The sequence below is a fragment of the Triturus cristatus genome, chromosome 5_1 (assembly GCF_964204655.1).
Source record: "Triturus cristatus chromosome 5_1, aTriCri1.1, whole genome shotgun sequence".
NCBI classification, from domain to species: domain Eukaryota; kingdom Metazoa; phylum Chordata; class Amphibia; order Caudata; family Salamandridae; genus Triturus; species Triturus cristatus.
In genome coordinates, this window is record NC_140587.1 from 165,931,303 (window position 1) to 165,956,478 (window position 25,176).

Sequence of the window (25,176 nt, forward strand, 5' to 3'; positions counted from 1 at the left end):
AACATTGCGCGCGTGTTGCCAAGGTACTTTCCTCAGCTTGCTTCCATTATGGGAGCCGGGCTGAGAGCGAAGTAAAAAATGCGGGCGAGATCTGGCAAACGATAGAGAAGGCAGCTCTCTTCCTCTCAAATGGATGTTTATCGAGGAGGAGGAGTGCGCTGCGAGGGGAGGTCCGGTAATTTCACAAAACCGGCGAGGACAGAATGGTTGCCCTCAAAGCGGAGAAAAGACCGGCATACAGCGCGATAAGGGTAGGAGGGTAGGGAAGGACCAGGGACCACAATAGGAACTTGGTAGACCGGCAGGAGGGGGGGGGAGGGAGGGATCCCAAACGAAGGAAAAATTAGCCCATTGGGGTATAAAGATCGTGTTTTAGAGTGATTCAAATAAGCAATGAACAGTTCAAAAAACACAATTATAAATACAGGATAAAAGTCAATGAAATGGCAATTAATAACAACAAAAACAGGAGAAGTAGTAAAGGTTGACTTATCTACTTGGAGCCGCATTTAAAAGAGGCTGATTGTTATGTCCTCATGACCTATGTTTTCTTCTTCTATTCTGCAACCCTTCTTCTTTATGATGTATGCGGCTGCTTGGTGACGCATTAAAAGTAATATGCATAATGGTAGCCTCCGGTCTTGTAATGAAATTGGGGGTCATATAGAGAAAGCCTCTTCCCCTCTATCGTTTAACACCAAGACAAATACCACCTCTCTCTAAAAACCAACCTAATTCTACTTTTTACTTTCTATTTCCTATTTTTAGAATAGAGTTGAATCCGAACTCCTTTCAAACCTAACACCTTTAAAAATTAACCAATTATAATTTGTATTTTAGAATAGAGCAAAATTCGAACTCCTTTCAAATAAAAGTCTTTCTTCCATATTGAGTCCTAAACATATAACACACTGCAATTCCTAAGCTTACCACCTCCAGGTTGCCAAAGGAAGAGCCAGCACAAGTCATGCTACACCCCACAGCAGGTACTGCCCAAAGGACACAAGGAAGGAAGCTTCAATCAAATAACCATATCGTATTACACATTATTATTCTATTTTGAATTGTCAACTTGTCATTAGCAGGTATAAGAGGTCACCGGCCACCTGATGAAGTCTTTTATCTAGGACTCAAGGTACGATTTCAAGTAATTGCATTGTCTGTGATCACCGTAAATGCACTAACAACGTTAAAATCATCACGTTTGCAATAGGCGTGCCCGAAAGACACCTTTAAACTGAGCCGCGTGATTGTCGTCCTCGTTGGGTTATGACTAGAAACTGCATGCATGCACAAAATGTACGGAATAACTCCTACATCCGTTCAACAGATGCGCGGCATATATGCGCAGAAACGCTAAGACTTAGTATGCAGGTTATAACTTATTAGTGTACAATTACCCCGTAAACCGGCACAATGATAATTGCACGCGTCATCGCGGGTAACAACACACGCGATTGTATTTTAACACCCACGCTTATTACCGCATACTCGCAACATCTAGAAGTGTACGCACCGTAGCAGTAAGTCTGCCATGTTTTTTAGACACACATATTAGAAAAACATTCACATGTGTTATGACGGCGCTAACTGGCCGATGCCAATATGGAAACTCTAACTTGTCGCCTCATGAAAATGCCCAATTTAAACAACATTTCACACCCAATGACATTGCGATAACCTTGTGAGGGAAGCATCTAGAACTTCCGGTACCACACCATATTAGTTTTTTACAGATCATTTGGCGCATAAGCCCATAACACATTGCACAAGATACCAACTTAAACACAAAACATTCACAAATGGAGATACTATCTCAACAACACGCTAATTTGGACATCACACAGGAAAAACAATTGCCATTTTCTAGTTTTTTAGATTCCTCGTTGAGCACCACTGAGCCACTTCAAATATTGTAAGTGAACATTTTGTCAATTACAAAGAATTGCCATTTTCTAGTTACGTAATTCCTTTGAAGAGATTCGTACAATGTGAATCACTGTGAATAAAACATCACACGTTTTGAAGAATGCACAACATGACATTCCTATTCTGTTTCTTTCTATCCTTAACAGGTACTATTGACCACTACAGAATCGGGCTAATATTACCCAGATTCCAGGAGACTGTAACAAAACACGGCCTCCCATCTATCTCTTTTTAGGTCCTGAAGAAAGCCCCCCTGACCCATCTGGGCAATCAATAGGGCTGAAACATGTCGACCTTTTTTATGGACACTTCCAGTGCGGTAGACTAATAATAGGTCTCCCTACGCACGACATTGTTTTTAAACATCTCAAACCTAGATTGGTTAAAGAATAAATCCAGGTAGACTAGTTTTTTTAGTACCACCTTTTGAAATTCACTGCACCAGAGCACCTCCACTTCTCCTTTTTTCGTTGATCACTACTGTATTAACCAGTGGTTCACCTCCGAATGGAGGAAGCATATGAGTAAGAAAGAAACCCAATGATGATACTGTCACATTTTTAAAGCAGGGCGGAGAACCAAGAAATACCGCCTTTCCGACTTGTGTAAGTGAATGAGGGTTTTTTTATCCGTACACTCCACGAACGTTGCAAACCCTGGTTACTCGGGTCAAGTGATCCATTCCCATTGATTTTGAATACTATTGCAAGGAAGCTGAATGGATCACAATCCCTTCTTTCTCTCTCCTTTGATTTAATACAGGCTGTAAGTAGTCCATAAGAGTACATGGCGTCCCCCTTGAGAACTGAAGAGAAGGTAACACCACTGCAGCACCAAGAAGAAGGGAGCCTGAGTTTAGGGCTATAAAGCTAAGATACAGATGAATTTGGTAATTCACAGAAATTCTATGGATATCAGAATATGGGTATCAAGGGAACCAAAAAGGAATAAAATAACAAACATGAGGGACTGGAATAGCCGGATGTGAATTATAGTAAAAGTGAAGTCGTCGATGAATGATATTGCATGCTGTACTTTTTAATACTCCCTCTGCCTCCACTGACCCCGAGGTGTACCCCCTACGACTGGTCCTACTGTGGATACTGAATCACTAGTATTTGCTTGGCTCTGAAAGCATCTCCCATAACTATGCAGTAGACAAAGTGGTCAAGAAATTGTGGCTTGGTTTCTTATAAGTATCTGGAAGAAATCACTGTTATTTATTCCATGCTCTCCTAAAAGATTTGTTCACAATATTCCTGGTATAACCTTGTTTTGGCAATTTTTTACTCATACTTTCTATGTTATCATTAGAACCAAATAGATTAGAGCAATTAGAGGCATTCCTAAGAATTGACCCACAAAAATGCAGTCAGTGCACTGTGGTAACAAAAACAAACATATTTCGTTATTGACAGTGAGGTGAGAGGTCGTCAATACAGGCTAAACTATTTTGGCTATTTGTCTGTACTTGTTCTTATTTGACCTAGATATCACACGGATGTCACATCAGGTGTAAGATGCTGGTATAATACCTTGGAAAACTGAGGAGGGAATTCTGACGTGTTGCCTTGGTAAAGACCATAGTATGCAATTGACCCTCCTTAGCTATAATTGTGAGATCAAAAAAGGTAAGCTGACTCATATTCAAGGTTGGGATCTTTAGTATTCAACCAATTCAGAAAGAATTATACACTACTCACGTCCCCACCTAATGATAAGAATATGATCAATTTATTATCGCCATTCTTTGATGTTGTTACTAAAAGGATTGGAGTAATAGTTAATTGTAGTTCATTCCCACCTATCAGTGGGAATAATTTATCTTCAAATTGAAAAAAAAGTATTTGCTGAGCCCCAGAAACAAACCAGTTGATGATTTTGTACACTAACAGGTTTGCGAACTGAGCTGCATTTTGCGATGCCACTGATGTACTACTGAGCCACATCACCAAATGTGCATTTACAAGAGGTCACAAGCCTCCTGCTTCATTAATATGTATAAGACAGGAGGCATTTTGTTATTTCCTGTTAATACCTGCGAATTCAAAGATGGCGGCCTGCGAGGGAAACACCCTTTTCATGCCCTCTTAAGTTTCCGAGTCAGAAAAAAATAAAGCCATTTTGTAAGAGAGAAAGAGTTTGCGACCCAAAAAAATGTTTTTCTTCAAATTGCGATCTGTAGTTTTGCAGTTGCAAAGCCTGTGAGTTTGTGAATTGCATGACTTGCAACTACAAAGGCACTTTACATTGGGGTCTAGAGTTCTTAATTCGAAATCATATGATATTTCCTGAAAAGCCTTCTCAGTTTATGTTTACGACCCAAAACAAGAAACCCACTGAAATTTACCAGCAATGGTTGGCTATGGCACTGGTTCTCGGATCACATGTTACACTTTTGATGCATCCAGATACGAGATTTGAATTGGGAATTGTGAACCTGTTCACAAGCCCAACTGTCATACAAATATACCTGCGTCACCCAACTGTGCTGTATATATCATGCATTCATACAAAGCAGCCACTGTGCATTTATCGGCTATACATTTCACCCAGGTACCACTGTGATTTGGCTGTTTGCATTACCCACTAACGTAGTCTGGTTCTCGAACTTCAAAAGAGTTTAAGAACTACTGTCATTTGAAAATAATATCTATCACTTTAAAATTGTGGTGGTTCTCAAACTTGTTTATGAATCACTGCTAGAGTGATCATCTTAAACTCAAACCCACCCATTATTGCCTTAGCATGGTGCTATTTTTGTAATTTTATTTTTTGTTTTTGCTTTTAAAAATCTTGTAATACTTTTGTCTTATTTAAATAATTTTCCCATTTAGCACTGTGGGGCGGGCGAGCCCAACAGAGCAACACCGTGGTTGAAATTTTATTTTATTTTTGAGCCTTTATTTTGGTGGGGCTATGAAGATACCAAGCCCCAATAAATCCTTTTTTTTGGTTTTCAAAGAGTGCAAAGCCACCCCCATGCCATTAACATGGGCATCACTCAGTGCCTCCAGTCTTTCATGGAGGACAAATGCAGATGTTAGCTGCTCCTGTGTCCTGTTCACAATTAAGAATGGCACACCAGGCCATGTGTCAGCTACCCCAGTCTATTATCCCCTCTGATGTATATGGGGGAAAGAGAACAAGGGCATCTGATAACTGGCCCTGTGTTCTTTTTATACTTGTGAACTGGACTCATGCTGCTTATCTTTCTCCCATCTCAATATCAGTGAAATGGAGTCCTGGGCAGGAATAATAGGATGGCTTAGGTGGGGCAAGGAGGGTAAACTAAGGATCATTTTTTCTCCCTTGTCACAAGTAGGAAGGAGGAGATGAGAGGTCCCTCCCTAGTAATTTTGTAAACTGGTGGAGCAGGAGGGTCAGGGGTCATACATTTCTTTCCCCAAATATTAGAAAAAATGGGGACGCTTTCTTACAGCTTCCCACATGCTCTTTGTCAAGGCTGTTTAGAAATGGCTAATATGTCCCTACCCTGTCATAGGCCACCAGGGTGGGGCACATAACTGGTCCAAAACCTTGTGCAAGACCAGAGTAGTTTGGTTTCCTACAGATAACTCAACACCACATGGCTTTACTGTAAGGTCAGTGAGTGGGGGTAGGGAAGGAGTCCTACATTCCTGTCTGCCCCATTGTCAGTACCGTGCAGGATTTTCATTCTGAATAATTGTGCCACAGTAAAATGTATTTGTAATACGTGTTTCTTTTCAATGTACTTTTAAACATTTGTTAATATGGTTCAAAGGCCAAATTCCAGGTTTTTGATGTAATACAGACTGCCATTGCCCCCCTCTCCTGCACTAAGCAATAGTAATACACTACTTGCACATCAAAGAATACACAATGTGGCATTGCAACTATTGTTAACAGCATATTTGGCTTTCAAATATACAGTATATACTCTGGAAAATGCCACTGTGCTGTTAACCATGCTTGGCACAGCACATTAGGAGAGGCGGTATGAGAGGCATCAATAGAAATAACCACTTTATAAAATGTATTTCTCATTTTCATATAAATAGACAAATGTAAGAAAGACATCTAAATGTATATTTCCTGGTAATGGGTTTTTCAAATATATGTGTCAAGAAACACCTCTTCTGATGTACTCACCAATAAGTATGTAATTTCCTAGAATCTGAAAGGAACATGTATCTTCCAAAATAAAATGTTATGTTGTCGTAAAGGCTATGAATATTTCTTGAATAAAAGAAACGTCATTATCAACGTGTAACCCATAAGATTATGCATTTTAAGACATTATCAATGTGCATCTACTAATATTAGGCATTTTAACGAAAATCGTGCCTTTCTAGACCTTAACAACGTGTATCCACTCAAATCGGGCATTTTAAGATACAGTAGCAGACTGGTTGAAATGTGCGTTTGCATATTTTTGTAGAACAGGGAACGGCGTAGCCACAATTCTGGGGAACCTTGAAAAAAAAGATTCTAACAGTAACATATAGACACGCCTTTCCACCCAATTCATCTTTAAACTACAAACACTTCATTAAAGATAAATCCCATGGAATTTGAGCACCCATCGATGTTATTTTCCAACCACTTTTGTTTTTAATTTTAGCGCTGGATGTGGAAGAACCGGAGTGATCTGTGCAATAGATTACACATGGAAGCTACTCAAAGATAAGGTAAGATACAGGATATGTTTACAAATTTAATTATATGTATGTTTTTGCATGGTTAATGAACTTTGATTCACGGGTGTCTCTCTCTATCTATCTATCTATCTATCTATCTATCTATCTATCTATCTATCTATCTATCTATCTATCTATCTATCTATCTATCTATCTATCTATCTATCTACTGAAAAAACCATAGGTACACGTTATAGTTAGGAATTAGCATTTAAAAAACCTTGCAAATTCACCGAAAAAACCATAGGTTTCACACACGTTATAGTTAGGAATTAGCATTTAAAAAACCTTGCAAATTCACTGAAAAAAACATAGGTTTCACACATGTTATAGTTAGCTGGACATTTCACTCATACAAAACCATTGAAATTCCCCCGTTATAGTTAGTTCAGCTAACTATAACTCGCGCGCCCGCAATCCACTGCTGATGACGTCACATATTACATCACTCATGACATGGTCAGTGACATCACTCATGACATCACTGATGACATCTCAAATGACATCACTGATGACATCATCCAGTGAATATGTGTCTTTCTGAAAAATAAATATTTTTTATATATGTATATCTAAAGGTTAATGGAAGAATAAATGGGTAAATAAGTGTATAAATGGATTTTTTTTTGTAAAGTTAATTGTATAACTGACTTATTAACAGTATCTTAGTGAATACAAGAATTAGTGAGTAATGTTTAAATATTTAAATATCTGTATCAGTGTCTTACTTTGTGTATAAGTGGCTCCATGGGTTTGGTGAGTAGCTACATGAGTGTGTATGTGGGTTATTAGTTTGTTTTTAGAGTATCAGTATGAGTGTCTGTATGGTTCAGTGGGGGATATTACTTAGCGTATAGATGCATGAATGAGTGACACTGTTTGTATGTGTTTTGAAGACAGTATGTGAGCAGGACAGTATGGGTGGGTGAGTGTGTGTATGGTTGAGTAAGAGAGTGAATGACTGTCTCAATAGTGTCTTTATGAGTAAGTCCATATGTTTTAAACTAGTATATGTGAGTATTGATGTATATAAGTGAGGATATATGAGAGTGAGAGATTGTAAGAGTTCCTGTATAAATAAGTATGTGTTTCTATAAGTGATTGTTTAAGAGAGTAAGTATGTGTAAGTTTCTTTAGAAGTAAGTGTAGTGGTGTGTGTATAGCTGTATATGCAAGTAAATGGATGTTTATTTGCATGTGTGAGTATGTGTGTGAGTAACTATGTATGAGTGTAGGTGTGTAACAGGATGTATAGGTGTATGAGTACATATGATGACTGAGTACATGTATGAGTGACTATATAGAAGTGTTGATGAATGACTGGATGCGTATGTAGATTTTGGAATTACTAAATAGGTTGTTCTAACTGGTATTGGTATCTCTATAGTTTTCAAAACTTTTGTTTGTATTTTTCAATGTGTGTATCAAAGTTTATATTAGGATTAGAGGTGGTCTGCCACTCTTACACATGGATGATCTCATCATTGATGTCATCAGTGATGTCATTTGAGATGTCATCAGTGATGTCACTGACCATGTCATGAGTGATGTAATATGTGACGTCATCAGCAGTGGATTGCGGGCGTGCGAGTTATAGTTAGATGAACTGCGCACGGCGAGTCATGTGATGAAGAAACAACACTTTTCATTGGTTCATAGTAGTTTCAGTTCCAGATTCTTCCAACACCACACCCACTCTCCTCATTATTGCTTCTGATTTCCTGGGAGAAGGAGCTGAACTGTTTTTGGGATACAATGGCAGAGCAGCACCCATCTTCTGGGAGTGAGCAGGAGACTCTTGTGACACAGAGGCAGAGGAAACAGAAGGACTCTTTTATATGTCAATTTTTTACTTTTCCTGAGGGGCAGAAGAAGGTGAATGCGCCAAAAGTCACCTGCACTATTTGTGGTACGACCTTATCTAGAGGAAATCCTAATAAGAAATATTCTTTTAGTATTTACACTATGATAAGGCACGTAGAAGGAGTCCATCCTGTGGCTTATGCTCGAGCTGCTAGAGCAAACCCTCCAGCAGCTCAGCCGAGCACATCATTGGCAGCTCTGCCGAGCACTTCATCTGCGGCGGCACCTTCACCTTCTTCTGTTCCTTTGGATGTGCACCCTCTTTTTTTGAAGGTGCACATACGGTGCAATAGGTGCTTTGCTCTCCTCTCTTATGCTGACACCAGCATTAACCTGATAGAGAGGAAGATAGAGCAGCACACTTGCTCCTCGCCATAGTTTTTTTTTTACTTTTTGTTCCTCTGTCCCTCCATTAACACAAGGGCTCTTTTTAGAGCCACCTAATATCTAAACACTTAAACTTGATTTTTAAGTCAAATTTACGAATTTTTTTGCCGCCGTGCGCGCACGAAGCAATTTTTTGAAAAAATATAAAACGTTTTTTTCACCCTTTGGGATCCTTCAGCTCCTTGTCCCAGGAAATAAGAAGAAATAGTGAGGGGAGTGGCTGTGGTGTTCGAAGATTCTGGAAGAGAAACTACTATGAACCAATGCTTCTGAGTGCATCCACATCTCCTCCTCACTCCCTGAAGTAGACTGCTGTTCTGCCATTTTCAAGTAAAATTCATACCTGTTCAGCTCCTTGTCCCAGGAAATAAGAAGAAATAGTGAGGGGAGTGGCAAGGCATTTATAGAGGAGTCGGTGTACATTTCACAGATGAAGGGAACAGAGTCTTCCTCTTGAACTTTAGACTCTGCATCGGTACTTACTTATAGATACCCAAAAACACTCTATTAACATAATGGCTCGTTTTAGAGCAAACCAACATCTAAACACTTAAATTTGATTTTTAATTCTATTTTTTTTTTTTACGGGTATGAGGTTTAGAAAAGGGGGTAAGGGAAACTGAGAGATGGAGAGTGAGGGGATGGAGGGATTTAGGAAACTGGAGTGAGAGAAAGGGAGTCAGGTTGTCAATAAGCAAAGCAGAGTGAGGGAGATTGAAGGAAAGAATGCAAAAAGGTGAAGGGGTGTGAGATACAGACAGGAGGAAGTGAAGTAGGAGAATAGGAGTGACTATGAGTAAAGGATAGTGACACTTAGGGAAGGTGAGGGAAGGAGAATGACGGAGAAGATTAAAAAATTAACATAGATGGAAAATGAGTGATGGAGAGAGGAGGAGTGGTAGAAACAGAGGAGCAGATTTATAACAAACTAACGCAGCACGGTGCAGCAACTAATTTTGCTGCGCCGTGCTGCATTAGTTTCGAAGTACAGAGATGTGACATAATTACAAGAATATGTCGCATATCTATGTTTCCACTGCGCTGACGCACAAACTGCAGCCATGCGCCACCGCAGGCTCCCTTACACCATGGTGCAAGGATGCCTGCGTGGTGGGGAGATTGTTCTAGTGCAGAAAGGGACACCTACATGCACAAAAACAATCACAAGAGTCTTTTTCCTCTTTCAATGCGTGCTGTAGCATGCAGCACGCACTGACAGAGGAAAAAATGAAGAGAAATGAAAACATTTCTCCTCATTGTGCCTCGGTACGCCACCTCTAGAGTGGTGGAGCATTCACACGCAACTCCAGAGTTATGATTTCTCGTAAATCTGGAGATGTGTGCAGTTCTATGAGTGTTGCATGGGAACACCCACAACAACACCCATGGAACGCCCCTTCAACGCACAGTGCTGCGTGTGAAGTGGCTGTATTTACGAGGATAGGAAAAGTCACGCAGGGTGGCTTTTCCTCTCCTTGTAAATATAGAGGAGCCCCCTGCGCCACCGGTACGTCATGAAAAGTGACGTAGTGGTGGCGCAGGGGGCTTGTAAATCTGCCCCAGAGATGTTAAGGAAATTAAGGGTAAGACAGACAAAGGGAGAGAGACAGAAACAGAGACAGAGAGCAAGAAACTGAGAAGGAGTAAGGCAGTTAGAATGACTGAGACATATGAAGACAGGGAGAGAAACATGGTTGAAAAAATAGTGATGGAGGCAGTAAACCTAGGGGAGTAGTAGAGAAGGAGTGAGGGAGTTACGAAAGAGCATTAAAGGAAGAAGAGAGAAGGAAGGGGAATGAGAAAAGCAGAGTGAGGAGAAGTGAAGAAAAGGGAGCATGAAAGTGAAGGGATGAAAAATAAAGATATTTAAAACTTACCTGTCCAACAAAATAACTTAATTAGAAATAAATGTTTTTTTTAATTGCAAGAAAAATGGATTCAATTTCCTAAATTTTCTTTCGAGATCTATAAAAAAAGAAAAAAAGTATTAATATTCAACAATACATTTTAGAAAACAGTACATGTATTTCCATATTTAACAAAGTAATTTTTTGCCCTTTTTTGCTGTTTTCAGAATGTATTGAATTTCACTGAAAATAGTGATATCAATTGTATTCATCACTTAACAGCGGGCAAAAAAATATACAATCTGAAAGATTGTTTAAAAAAGCCCTGAATCTATCCTCAGTAAAACATACCTTGATAGAAATGTAACATATATATTCAAAATATATTCTAAGAACAATAACTATTTGCAATAAATAACGTCTGTAAATCTTGTTGCTTAAGCACATACACCAAAATAATATCTGTCAAAGAAGTCCACAATAGAAACATTTACCTTTCCATGAGGCCAAATGGTTATTTTTAAATCCTTTTTAAGTGAAATATCCAATGTTAATCCTATAAAATTGAAATAATGGTTTCTTCAGATGCTGCAATTTGTATCTAAAATTTTGGTTTCAGAAAAATTAAGTAACAATTTGGTAATTCTGCAGGCAAACGTTGCATGAAAATCAATTGAGAATCATTACACAGGGTCCAGCCTTTTTCACATTTTAGATAAACTGTGTAATGACCAGAAGTTATACAAGGTCCATCATGGAATATTATTGCAACTGCAACAAAAGTTTTTCCTGATATTGATAATTGATTTCCTACAAACTTCTTTATTAAAGTGTCCAATTTTGTTCCATCAGCTCTATAACGTTGTATCATTAAAATTACATACTGTCCATATTTCTTTAACAATAACGTTGATAACATTTCTGATTTACATTGAGAACATTCCATGTTGTGATATGCATCTTTAACTAATTTACTAAAAGTCACTGATTTACTCTCTGGTAATGTTAAATGTATGAACCTTTCAGAATCAACATTAGTGCTGCATGTGTTCAAACAATTTTCACAACAATGTTCCCATTTATAAGAGAGACCAAATATATTTTCTATTTCTACCCCTTCATCTTCCAGTACCATAAACATATACATTAAGAATTCCTGTGCATCTTGCTGGACATTTTGTGTAAACTGTGTACATCCAGAACATACATCTAAAAGATTTCTAACATCAGAAGCACTTCTATTTTAGTTTTATCATTAGTGAGCTTCTCATAAAGGAAACTCAGCAGAGAACAGAATCTTTTTTCATGATTTAGTATTATCTGCTATTGCAAACTTTCAAGATAAAATACAACATTCAGCACTACATTAGCATAGCAGTTGACACCAGAGCTATTTTCAGAATGACAACCAACAACCTCTTCAACATTGTCCTTTTTCTTTTTGCTTGCAATCACATCACTCTCTTTTTGTTTACTCTTCTGTACATCCTCATTACAGATATTCTCAATTCTCCTTTTCCGACAAACAACACGTTTTTCAAACACAGGATACTGACCTAAATGAGGAGCATAGCTTCTTCTTAATCTATTATACTCCTTCACACAATTTGCATCAGCACTAACTTTGGAGTCATCAAAGTCTATCATGAATAAACCAGATAATTTTTTCACTTGTGACAAAGCAACATATGCCATACCTTCTTTAAACACACTAGATCCAATGTTTACAAAAGCACTATCTACAGTTAATCCTTGAGATTTGTGAATAGTTACAGCATATGCTAGAGAAAACGGAAACTGCTTTCTAAGTACATATAAGTCTTTCACAAGCAAAAAACGAACTGAACAACGACTAATGTCTTTAACCTCTTTAATCTAATCAAATTTTATTTTAAAAAATTCAATTCCATCTTTTTTCTGGTAATTAACAAAACCCACAACTTTACCCATAGCTCCATTCACTAAACCTTTTTCTACATCCAAGTTACGTCTTAAAATTACTCGACAGTTCAGACATACATAAAGATTTTTTTCTAAACCAGCTGTTTTCGATATGTTTTTCTCTAGAGAATCCAATTTAGTTGTCAATTTGCTTGTCAAGATAATAGTTATTCCTTCATTCTGTATTTTATCCACAGCTTCCAGTTTTATAATCTCTTCATTTTCCAATTTCAAAAGTTCTTGATTGAATATAGAGCATTCATTTAGTGTTGGCATTAAGCAGATTACAGTATTTTTTTCAGCAATTTCTTGTATATTTTCTCTGGAACTATTTCTTCTGTTGGAAACAAATTACATAGCAATCGACTCTTTAAAGCTTTTCTGCCATATTCTGTGAGTAGTCCAATTCTGATATCTTTGAGAATACTTGCATAATCCTCATCATTTGCTTGCCTTATATTGATAATCAGTTCTTTATACTCAAAGTATGTCCAAATATTCACATTACCTATACTTCCTAACGACTGTTTCGTGTCTTTATGTGTAAGAGTATGAAATACTGGTTGTCCTTTAACTGGAGTGAGCTGCAAAAGATCCCCAAAAACTATGACGTGTTTTCCTCCAAATAACACGTCATAGTCTGTCTTTAGAATTTGCTGCATTCTTAAATGCACAAAGGCAAGCATTAAGTTTGATACCATGCTTACCTCATCAATAATGAGAACCTTCATCTTCTTCAACACTCTTGAAACTTCAAAACATGCTTCTCCTGTTAGCTGGTGGTATTGTATTTTGTTTTCATGCTCTACTGGTAACATTAGCAAACGATGTAAGGTAATTCCTTTTATGTTATATGCTGCTAACCCAGTTGGAGCAGTAACAACACAAGACAAAGTTGAATCCGTTTTTTTCTGTAGGTAGCTTCTAATTACTTTAATTAAGAAACTTTTTCCAGTTCCAGCTTGTCCACTCACATACATTCTGATTGGTTCAAATGATGTGCATGAGCACTCTTTATTTTCATGTAGTAATCCGTGATCAATTTGTTTTCTGACTTCCTCATAAATTTGTTGTTGTTCATCATTCGGTTGTTGTTCCAATTTGGGTAAGTTCATTAAATCTTCCTGAGCTTGATTCATAGCTGTTTCCACTTCAGTCATGGCTATTGCAGCTTCATTTTCTACGATTGGTTGTCCTAGAGGATCTTGACTGAACGTCCCAGAACTTTGACTGTCTTGAGAACTGTCTCTAGCTACTTCAGCTGCAATTGTTGCTTCTTGTTCAATTTCTTCATTTAACATTTGTACATAAGTTGTGAAAGTACTGCATTCTATGCTATCTTTGCATGCATTAAAGGAATCTTCATAGGTCTGAAAATCTCCAAGTAATTCATCCTCTGAACGCCATGGTTTAAACAACTGTAAAAGTGCTAAGTAGTAAAATTCATTTTTGTCAGTAGTGTCGCAACTCAGCTTCCTGTGATTAATCAAACTTCCTTTTGTTTGTTTTACCAAACATCCTTCCTCACCAATGACTTTAAATTTTCCATTATTGATGTCTTCTGTGGCATTCCGTTTAAAAATGTAGTTCTGCAGCACTTCATAGAGACACATGTTCTCAAGATGATGACTTCTTTGTGGGTAATATGTGTCCAACATGTTTGTTCTTAAAATGTCTGTACTTTCAGGTTCGTTCTCTGCTAAATATTCAATTTCTCGAATAGATTTCAGTACCCGATTTCGCATTCCAGCAAGGCCTAAACTTACCCAAATTATTCTTCTGGATTTGGAGTACAGACTTGCAGATGATAACCTATCTGAGCATTCGTAGGACCCAATTTCTCGATGCGATAACATCTTTAAACTGAAACTGTATAGCTTTTTACTGACAGTCTTCTCGTGAGAAATCTCTTCCCACATTTCTTTCAATTCCGTTTTCTCAGATTTAGTGATGTAAGATGTGACATACCGAGCAACAGCAATAGAATTGTCAGCGACATATTGAATATCCATGTTAGCATTCCACATGGATAAAATGACTGGGTTATAGTCATTTATGTATTTTGACTCTTCTTTTCTTCTTAGGTTATAGGTATTTTTTGCCGATTTTCTTGTAATAGTATGTCGCACAGCTGACATAAAACTGTTTACTCTTCCTTTTGAAAGAACAGGTTGTGGAAATCCAAATCGACAGTTTGTGTAGAATTTATCTTTACTCTTGTACTTTCGTCGACAGTACTTTCCACACCGATGACTTTGGAAACGTAAAACTTGCTCTTTTAAGTTTTTTTCTTCTGTGCTTTTAGGTATAGCACATGTTGCATATTCTTCAATGAAGGATAAAACTGCATCATCAGGATCTGTTCCAAATTTTGGGGCATCCTTGATCCACAACAGCATATGAATATGAGGAGCACCTCTTGCTTGGTACTCTTTTCTCCAAAAGAAATCCACAACTTCTCCAAGAGGTGGATTTTTTTTATTGCAGATGAAGGACATCATAGCCTCAAATCTATGATTGAAATATCTGCAAACATTAACCGGATCCAATGAGCACAATTCTCCTGCTCTCTTGTATTGGATGTTTTCAATATTTGAATTTGCCTCTCGAAGAAAATCCAGTAAATCATCCCAAGCGTACTCAGCACAGCTTAGGGTAAGGAACCATGTAGGAGTTCCTAAATTCCGTAACATACATTTTAATTCTCCATGGCGTCGGTACCAATATTCATTAGACGCTGACAAGCCATTAGATTAATCAATTGAGATTCCAAATGATCATCTCGCTGTTGCACTTTGTTCATAAAATCCTTTGCAGACACATTATGTAGATGTACTCCAGTTTTTAAAATGTGATTTACTGCATAAGATAGTGCAGACAAGCCACTTTCAAATAAAAGATGGAACAAATAAGGAATACTTTGACGAAATCTTGGATCTTCTGCATATAATCTTGTAGTCCGATACTCAGATGCAGGAATCTGTACTGGACGTTCATCATATCGTCCACCTTTTCCTGTAGGAAAGAGCTGGGGAAAACAACGAGCTTCCAAGCTCTCCTCCCATACACTCACGGGAGTTCCTTTAGCTTTTTTCATCTGAAGCAGATCAATAGCGTTTCCCATAACTTCTTTAGAATGAAGAGGATGTATGCTGAAATGTTCATAAATTTCTTCTTCTTTTGACTTATCCACTTTTTCAATTTGCCCAGTTGGTATTCCTGTGTCTTCCAGTAAAACTTCTTCTTCTTCATCCATATAAATTGATTCATACCATTTATTATTTCTTTTCAAATATAAATTTGCTCTTTGTACTTTTCGTACATCTACCAGCTCCTGCCAGATTTTCTTATTCTTTGTAGGTACACCATTAACCAGAATAACTAATGGTTCAGTTTCCAAACTATCTGCATCAATTGTTTCAATATTATTTTTCAAATCCAATGGCAACTCTTCCTTTTAAACCTCTTTGTAAATCTGAAGGAGGTAATTTACCTGTTTTGGGCTCCATACGAACTATAGTCTGAAACGGATGGACACATTGAATGAGTATAAACTCATACGTATTTAAATCAGAAAGTTCTGCAGGAATATCAACCAATTCTAAATTATTATGAACAGCTCTAGCTGGCATTTTATTTTCTTCTAACTTGTTATAACAGTATTTACAAATACGCTGATCTTCACCCAAATCAAAACAATTTTCCAGAAATAAATATGTTGCAAAATCCTTCCACACATGATTATCTTCTTTTTCACTTTTTTTTATAGAGATCAACATTCCTTGTTTGAGTTTTATAATGGCTTCTCCGGCAACAAATACAAGTAATATTTGGTCTTTCATTAGAGATGATAGTAAATTTTGTCATTTGATCTTCAAAATTTTTACTAACAGTGTGTTCTACATTCTCTTCCACATTTTCCTCAATAACTTTGTCAATTCCTGCACTTTCTTGTTCTGGACCAAAGTAACAAAACTGAATATCATCAGTAACCTTCTGTACACCTGATACAGATCCATGGAACAAAGCAGTATTCAACTCATTTAACTTTAGTGCTGGACTTTTAGCCAAATACAATCTTCTCACAAACTTTCTCATTTCAGTATGATGTACTGCCAGCATCCTAAAATGGTGAAAAACACTTTGACAAACTTTCCTAGAAAGACAAGCCAGAGAATGTCCTTTCAAACCAGTATTTTTTCTCACTCTGCATGGATCTAGTCTTTGAAGCATCTTAATCTTCTGTTTAACACTCTCTCTTAGAAAGTCACGTAATTTATCAATAGATTCCTGTCGTACAGTACAAATACTACTACAATTCCAAGTGTACACTGGGGCTTTAGGACGTCTCCCCATAACCTCATCATCTAACACTTCTTCCTCATTTCTTGGAACCATTTTCTCCTTTTCCATTACACAACCATCTTTCACTTCATATGCTCGACCATTGGTGTCAACTGCATGCAGCAAACTATTACTTTGAAGATAACTCTCTTCATTAAAAAATGGTTCAGTACTTGAACTATGCTTCCATTCTCCTAAGAACACTTTACAAAAGTTATTTTTTTCACTACTCTTTTCCTTTTGCTTTTTGACTTCATTGCATTGACTAATTTATCTAATGTACGCATCCTGTTCAAAATTAAAATGAATAGTTTTCTTTTTAATTCCAAAGCCTTTGCAACAATTGATTCAATATGTTTCTTTTTCTTTAAAAATGTGGCTTTCTTCTTATATTTTTTCACATCCTTTAGCAGATTTAACATCACTCTTCTCTGAAACATTTTTCTACGAATGTCTGTAAAATCTATTTTTCGTTTTAAGTCATTGTTTCTTACTTCTGATTCTACATTAGCATTTAGTATTTTCTGTCGATTGTGTTGTTGTTTTGTACTTGAAACACTATTTGCAGTGGATATATTTTTAACATTTTTTTCTTTGTTTGAGGATATTTTTAAAAAAATCCTTAGTCTGCTTACCAGAAGATTTTTTCTTTTTTCCAACATGAGGTTCTTCAACTAATTTTTTTTGTCCAGTTGTCTTCAAATATAGATGTTGTTGCTGTTCTTTTCTCTTTCTTGACTTTATAGGCATCTTTAATTTATTTCAGTGTTGTTCAGCAATACCTGAAAGAAACTAAAATTAATTGTAATTTAAATATATTACTATATTTTTTATGAGCTTTTCAAATCCTATCATATGAGCTGTCCCTTTCCTACGACTGCAAGTCGTACAGAACAAGAGCAAAACAATTTTAAATCTCTGACAACAATTCCTGTGTGCACACAGACTCATGGTGTGATTCTAGGCAGAAAACAATATTTGATTGGCAATTTCAAAGCACATTTACTACTGTGGTAGAGCAAGTGATAATTACTGTACCAGCCTGACACATTTTCCTTATAGTTTAGAGAAGCAGAAAAGAGCACATGTCCTAACAGCTACTTGAGACCATGAGCATGTGGAACCTGGGTGAGTAATTAGACTAGAGCAAAGGAAATTAGCCTTGGTGACGTTGAATGTGTTAGCGTTACACACTGCTATCTGAAATACCACACAGTGCTGAATAGTTAGCATGGGAGTGCAGGAGAAGCAGCTGCCTGTGTGCTAAGAGTGTGTTTCTGAAGACTGTGTATTGTCAGGTGCAAGAGAGATCTGCATGGACACTTGCACAACTGCATGAACACTGCAGAGACGTATGTAAGAGTACATGTGTGGTAAGGGTTAATTGGAGTTTTGAACATGTAGGAATTATCTCACCCATTGCAGGAGTGGAAGGAAAATCTACCATGTTGATTTCAAATGTGTTAGCATTTGCCTCTCATTTGTGAGATAGTGATTTCTACCGAATGCTAACCATCACAGTTCAAGAAAACAAGCTGCCCCTTTCCTGCGAGTGCAAGTCTTACAGATCAACAGTAACACAAATTAAATCTCTGACAACAATTTCTGTGTGCACACAGACTCATGGTGTGATTCTAGGCACAAAACAGTATTCCTGGGTGATACCAGTACACCTTAACTTATGGTGAAGACATACTCCATAATATCTTACAAGTTCAAGGCAGTTAAATATCTTCCAAAACATAAAATGTAAAACACAACTTTAAAAGTGGAAGGAAAATCTACCATGTTGATTTCAAATGTGTTAGCATTTGCCTCTCATTTGTGAGATAGTGATTTGTGCTGAATGCTCGCCATCACAGTTAAAGAAAACAAGCTGCCCCTTTCCTACAAGTGTAAGTCTTACAGAACAAGAGCAACACAAATTAAATCTCTGACAACAATTCCCGTGTGCACACAGACTCATGGTGTGATTCTGGGCACAAAACGATATTTGATTGGCAATTTCAAAGCATATTTACTACTGTGGTACAGTAAGTGATAATTACTGTAACACCCTGACACATTTTCCTTATAGTTTACACAGGCAGAAAAGAGCACATGTCCTAACAGCTACTTGAGACCATGAGCATGTGTTACCTGGGTGCGTGATTAGTCTAGAGCAAAGGAAATGAGCCTTGGTGATGTTGAATGTGTTAGCGTTACACACTGCTATCTGAAATACCACACAGTGCTGAATAGTAAGCATGGGAGTGCAAGAGAACCATTTGCCTGTGTGCTAAGAGTGTGTTTCTGGAGACTGTGTATTGTCAGGTGCAAGAGAGATCTGCATGGACACTTGCACAACTGCATGAACACTGCAGAGACGTATGTAAGAGTACATGTGTGGTAAGGGTTAATTGGAGTTTTGAACATGTAGGAATTACCTCACCCATTGCAGGAGTGGAAGGAAAATCAACCATGTTGATTTCAAATGTGTTAGCATTTGCCTCTCATTTGTGAGATAGTGATTTCTGCTGAATGCTAACCATCACAGTTCAAGAAAACAAGCTGCCCCTTTCCTGCGAGTGCAAGTCTTACAGATCAACAGCAACAGGAATTAAATCTCTGACAACAATTCCTGTGTGCAGACAGACTCATATTGTGATTCTAGGTATAAAACGATATTTGATTGGCAATTTCAAAACACATTTACTACTGTGGTAGAGCAAGTGATAATTACTGTAACAGCCTGACACATTTTCCTTATAGTTTAGAGAGGCAGAAAAGAGCACATGTCCTAACAACTACTTGAGACCATGAGCATGTGGAACCTGGGTGAGTGATTAGACTAGAGCAAAGGAAATGAGCCTTGGCGACGTTGAATGTGTTAGCGTTACACACTGCTATCTGAAATACCACACAGTGCTCAATAGTAAGCATGGGAGTGCAAGAGAAGCATTTGCCTGTGTGCTAAGAGTGTGTTTCTGGAGACTGTGTATTGTCAGGTGCAAGAGAGATCTGCATGGACACTTGCACAACTGCATGAACACTGCAGAGACGTATGTAAGAGTACATGTGTGGTAAGGGTTAATTGGAGTTTTGAACATGTAGGAATTACCTCACCCATTGCAGGAGTGGAAGAAAAATCAACCATGTTGATTTCAAATGTGTTAGCATTTGCCTCTCATTTGTGAGATAGTGATTTCTGCTGAATGCTAACCATCACAGTTCAAGAAAACAAGCTGCCCCTTTCCTGCGAGTACAAGTCTTAGAGATCAACAGCAACACAAATTAAATCTCTGACAACAATTCCTGTGTGCACACAGACTCATGGTGTGATTCTAGACACAAAACAGTATTCCTGGGTGATACCAGTACACCTTAACATATGGTGAAGACATACTCCATAATATCTTACAAGTTCAAGGCAGTTAAATATCTTCCAAAACATAAAATGTAAAACACAACTTTAAAAGTGTAAGGAAAATCTACCATGATGATTTCAAATGTGATAGCATTTGTCTCTCATTTGTAAGATAGTGATTTCTGCAGAATGTTAACCATTACAGTTCAAGAAAACAAGCAGCCCATTTCCTACAAGTGCAAGTCTTACAGATCAACAGCAACACAAATTAAATCTCTGACAACAATTCCTGTGTGCACACAGACTCATGGTGTGATTCTAGGCACAAAACGATATTTGATTGGCAATTTCAAAGCACATTTACTACTGTGGTACAGTAAGTGATAATTACTGTAACAGCCTGACACATTTTCCTTATAGTTTAGAGAGGCAGAAAAGAGCACATGTCCTAACAGCTACTTGAGACCATGAGCATGTGTTACCTGGGTGAGTGATTAGTCTAGAGCAAAGGAAATGGGCCTTGGTGACGTTGAATGTGTTAGCGTTACACACTGCTATCTGAAATACCACACAGTGCTGAATAGTAAGCATGGGAGTGCAAGAGAACCATTTGCATGTGTGCTAAGAGAGTGTTTCTGGAGACTGTGTATTGGCAGGTGCAAGAGAGATCTGCATGGACACTTGCACAACTGCATGAACACTGCAGAGACGTATGTAAGAGTACATGTGTGGTAAGGGTTAATTGGAGTTTTGAACATGTAGGAATTACCTCACCCATTGCAGGAGTGGAAGGAAAATCAACCATGTTGATTTCATATGTGTTAGCATTTGCCTCTCATTTGTGAGATAGTGATTTCTGCTGAATGCTAACCATCACAGTTCAAGAAAACAAGCTGCCCCTTTCCTGCGAGTGCAAGTCTTACAGATCAACAGCAACACAAATTAAATCTCTGACAACAATTCCTGTGTGCACACAGACTCATGGTGTGATTCTAGGCACAAAACAGTATTCCTGGGTGACACCAGTACACCTTAACTTATGGTGAAGACATACTCCATAATATCTTACAAGTTCAAGGCAGTTAAATATCTTCCAAAATATAAAATGTTAAACACAACTTTAAAAGAAGAAACAAATTTCTATCATTTATATCAAAATGGACCACATACATCCCCTCTCAAATTCATGACTCACCTTTAAAAGTAGTTAGTTGAGAAAGAAATGTGGCACTCACACAGCAGATTACACACAGCAGATAATCAGAGCCAGAATCTTTGAGCTGTACTCCTCTCACCAGAACCAGTAAATGGCAAAGTTTACCTCTCTTTTTTCACACATATACATGTTACCTTCAAATCACATTGCTTCCCACATTTTTTCAAATGGAAACACACATTTCTATGGGATGCACATTTCAACCCTTTCCAAAAGATCCCTACCCCCAACATGACTTCTACCTGCTAGCATAGCAACAGGTCATGGAACACTGGTGTGAGCAGAGAGGTCAGAAGTTCAGCACACAATGTTTCTAATCCAAAGAGCAAGAGTGCTTGACTTTTCAAACCTAACAGCAAATCCAAACTAATGTTCTCTGGGAACACATTTTTCTGTACCAATACAAAACATGCTTTTAAAAATGTAAACATACAACCTAGTTTTTAGTGTAGAATGGTTTGAAACAGCCAATGAGTTCTCTTTATTTAAAAAAAAAAAGTATGTAAGCCTCCATTTTACAACTATCTTTCTTTTCATATTGCCATTCTACTGAAAGACACCTTCTGAGTGCATCCAGATCTCCTTGGAAGATGTTCACAGTGTGGATTGTAGGTCATAGCTATGTCTTCTGGAGTGAAAAGTATGCAGGAAAAAGAGGTATTGTCAAAGACCTTGCTTTGCCAAATGTAGACATTAAATGGATTGGTCAGAGAGGGTTAAAGTGGCACCAATTAATGCCTTTGCTGAAATCCTTTCTACATCTCCCACAGCCTAACCTTATAATTGTGCACTGTGGTGGATATGACCTAGGCACTTTAACTGGGGTAGGTCTGGAAATGCTTGTTAAGGACACCTTTGTGCAATTGATGTCACTTTTTCCACAAACTACCTTTGTATATTCTAATATATGCCAAAGGCAAATGTGGAACTGGTCCAACCAACATTGTACGCAAATTGACAAAGCAAGGAAGCACGTCAATAAGTCTGTTTCTGCTTTCCTCAGAGACTATGGTATGGGTTCTATATACCACAACAACTTGCGTTACAACATGCAAGACATTTATAGAGGAGATGGTGTGCATTTTAATGATGAAGGGAACAGAGTCTTCCTCTTGAACATTAGACTCTGCATCGGTACTTACTTGTAGGTACCAAAAAACACTCAATAAACACAACGGCTCTTTTTAGAGCCACCTAACATCTAAACACTTAAACTTGTTTTTTTTATTCTATTTTTTTAAAGATTTTTTTCCGCCGTGCGCGCACCGTGCACGCACGGTGCATGCACCCCGCGATTTTTTGAAAAAAAATAAAATGTTTTTTTACCCTTCGGGGTCCTTCAGGGACCCCCTGACACAGGCTAGGGGGTCAGGCACTCTACCCTGCCCCCTTTTCATGTTCTCCGCCTTTGTTTTTCTCTCTCTCACACAAGCAACACACAAAATGGCGGCCGACACTTCCTGATTTCGACCGATTCGAACGTTGACTGCCATCAAACCACCATATAGATATATATGTACTTTTAAATGCAATTTTCTCAGGAAATACTGAACAGATTGACACCAGATATGCAAAAGGCACTTCCCTGACCTGAGGACTACCTCTCTGCCAAATTTCAAGTAATTCTGTTCAGCCGTTCGGGCTGTACCTTCGACTAAAGGTCCTATGGGAAAATGCATGGGGAAAACGTGTTTTGGGACCCCCTTTTTTCTCGGCCCCCGCTTGACAAATCACCCCGAGACTTTCAGGGTAGGAGCTGAGCAGAGCGCCCCATTAGTTTTGAAAATTTCGCGAGGATTCATCAACCGGCGCCAAAGTTATTCAAAATAGAATTTTCAGATTTCCTATGGAAACACGGTCCTAACTATAACTATCTACTGGCGACCGCCAGTAGATAATAAATATATATATGTATATCACTTAAAAAACCATAGGTTTCACACATATTATAGTTAGCTGGACATTTCCCTCGTATAAAACCCAATGAAATTCCCCCCGTTATAGTTAGTGCAGGCAACTATAACTCACGCGACCGCAATCCTCTGCTGATGACGTCAGATATTACATCACTGTATTTAGACACCTATTTACCCATTTCTTCTTCCATTAATCTTTAGCTATACATATATTACAAATAATTATTTTTCAGAAAGACACATATGTAATCAGTGATGTAATATCTGACGTCATCAGCAGAGGATTGCGGTCGCGTGAGTTATAGTTGCCTGCACTAACTATAACGGGGGAATTTCATTGGTTTTTTACGAGGGAAATGTCCAGCTAACTATAACATGTGTGAAACCTATGGTTTTTTATGTGAATTTGCAAGGTTTTTTAAATGCTAATTCCTAACTATAACGTGTGTGAAACCTATGGTTTTTTAAGTGAATTTGTACGGTTTTTTAAATGCTAAGTTATGTATTTATTAATATATTTTTTTTCAGGTTTTCCACAGTGCACGCACCGTGCGCTTCACGCACCGTGCGCGCACTGTGGGCACTCGGTGCGCTTTGCGCACCAAGCGCCCACGAAGCGTTGTGCGTGCCGTGCGCGCACCGTGCGCGCTCCTAGCATGCACCTAGCGTTTTTTTCGCTTTTTTTTTCTCGTTTTTTTCACCCTTGGGGGGTCCTTCAGTGACCCCCTGACAAAGGCTAGGGGATCAGGAACTGTCCACCCTGCCCCCTTTTCACGTTCTCCACCTTTGTTTTTCACTGCCTCAGACTGCGAGAGACAAAATGGCGGCCGGCACTTCCTGATTACGACCGATTCGAATGTTTACTGACATCTAACAACCAATCAGAATTGCGCTCGCGCATGGCAGGGTGCGCGCACCGTGCGCGCACGGTGCGCGCGTATAGATATTGATATGGTTTAAATGCTTTTTTCTCAGTTTATACTGAACAGATTTACAAAAGGCACTTCCTTGAACTTATGGCTACCTCTTGGCCAAATTTCACGTTATTCTGTTCAGCCGTTTGGGCTGTACCTTCGACTAAAGGTCCTATGGAAAAATGCATGGGGAAAATGCATTTTGGGACCCCCCTTTTTTATTGGCCCCCGCTTGACTAATCACCCCGAGACTTTCAGGGTAGGAGCAGAGCGGAGCGCCCCACCTATTTTGAAAAATTAGCGAGGATTCGTCAACCGGCGCCAAAGTTATTCAAAATAGAATTTTCAGATTTCCTATGGAAACACGGTCCTAACTATAACTATCTACTGGCGACCGCCAGTAGATAATATATGTATATATATACCCACTTGGGTATAATTTAATATTGGACTGCAATACCCAGAATGCTACAGCTAATTAATCTCACCTGAGGCAGACTTCCTGTTAAAATAAAAGATGGACACTCTTTGCAGCCCATTTGTCTTGCCGCATTGCTTCTTGAGAGATCCATGAGGAAGGGAGAATTCCCGAAACGCGTCGGATCAGTGGCATTGAGGGGGCGTGTGTGCTGAGTGCCGCTTACCTGACAAGAGCCTTTATCCTTTCTGCCCGTGAGTGCCAGCCACGTGGGTTCTTTCTCTTGTTTCAAATATAATGTGGTCTCAACCCGGCCACGGCGTCGCACCGCTGCAAGATCCAAGCAGAGCCGCCCCTGTAACACATGGCGGGA

The 25,176-nt window shown here is 38.4% G+C and overlaps 1 protein-coding gene across 7 annotated transcripts in view; it reads left to right on the forward strand.

Annotated features, from left to right (window-relative positions):
• LOC146830535 (tyrosine-protein phosphatase non-receptor type 22-like) overlaps positions 1 to 25,176 on the forward strand; it is a 542,480-nt gene that overhangs the window by 224,314 nt on the left and 292,990 nt on the right. For all 7 annotated transcript variants that reach the window (XM_085604743.1, XM_085604742.1, XM_085604746.1 and 4 more), the window contains one exon: positions 6,536 to 6,602. In XM_085604743.1, coding sequence (XP_085460869.1) covers positions 6,536 to 6,602 — 67 coding nt within the window. The remainder of the gene's footprint in view (positions 1 to 6,535; positions 6,603 to 25,176) is intronic.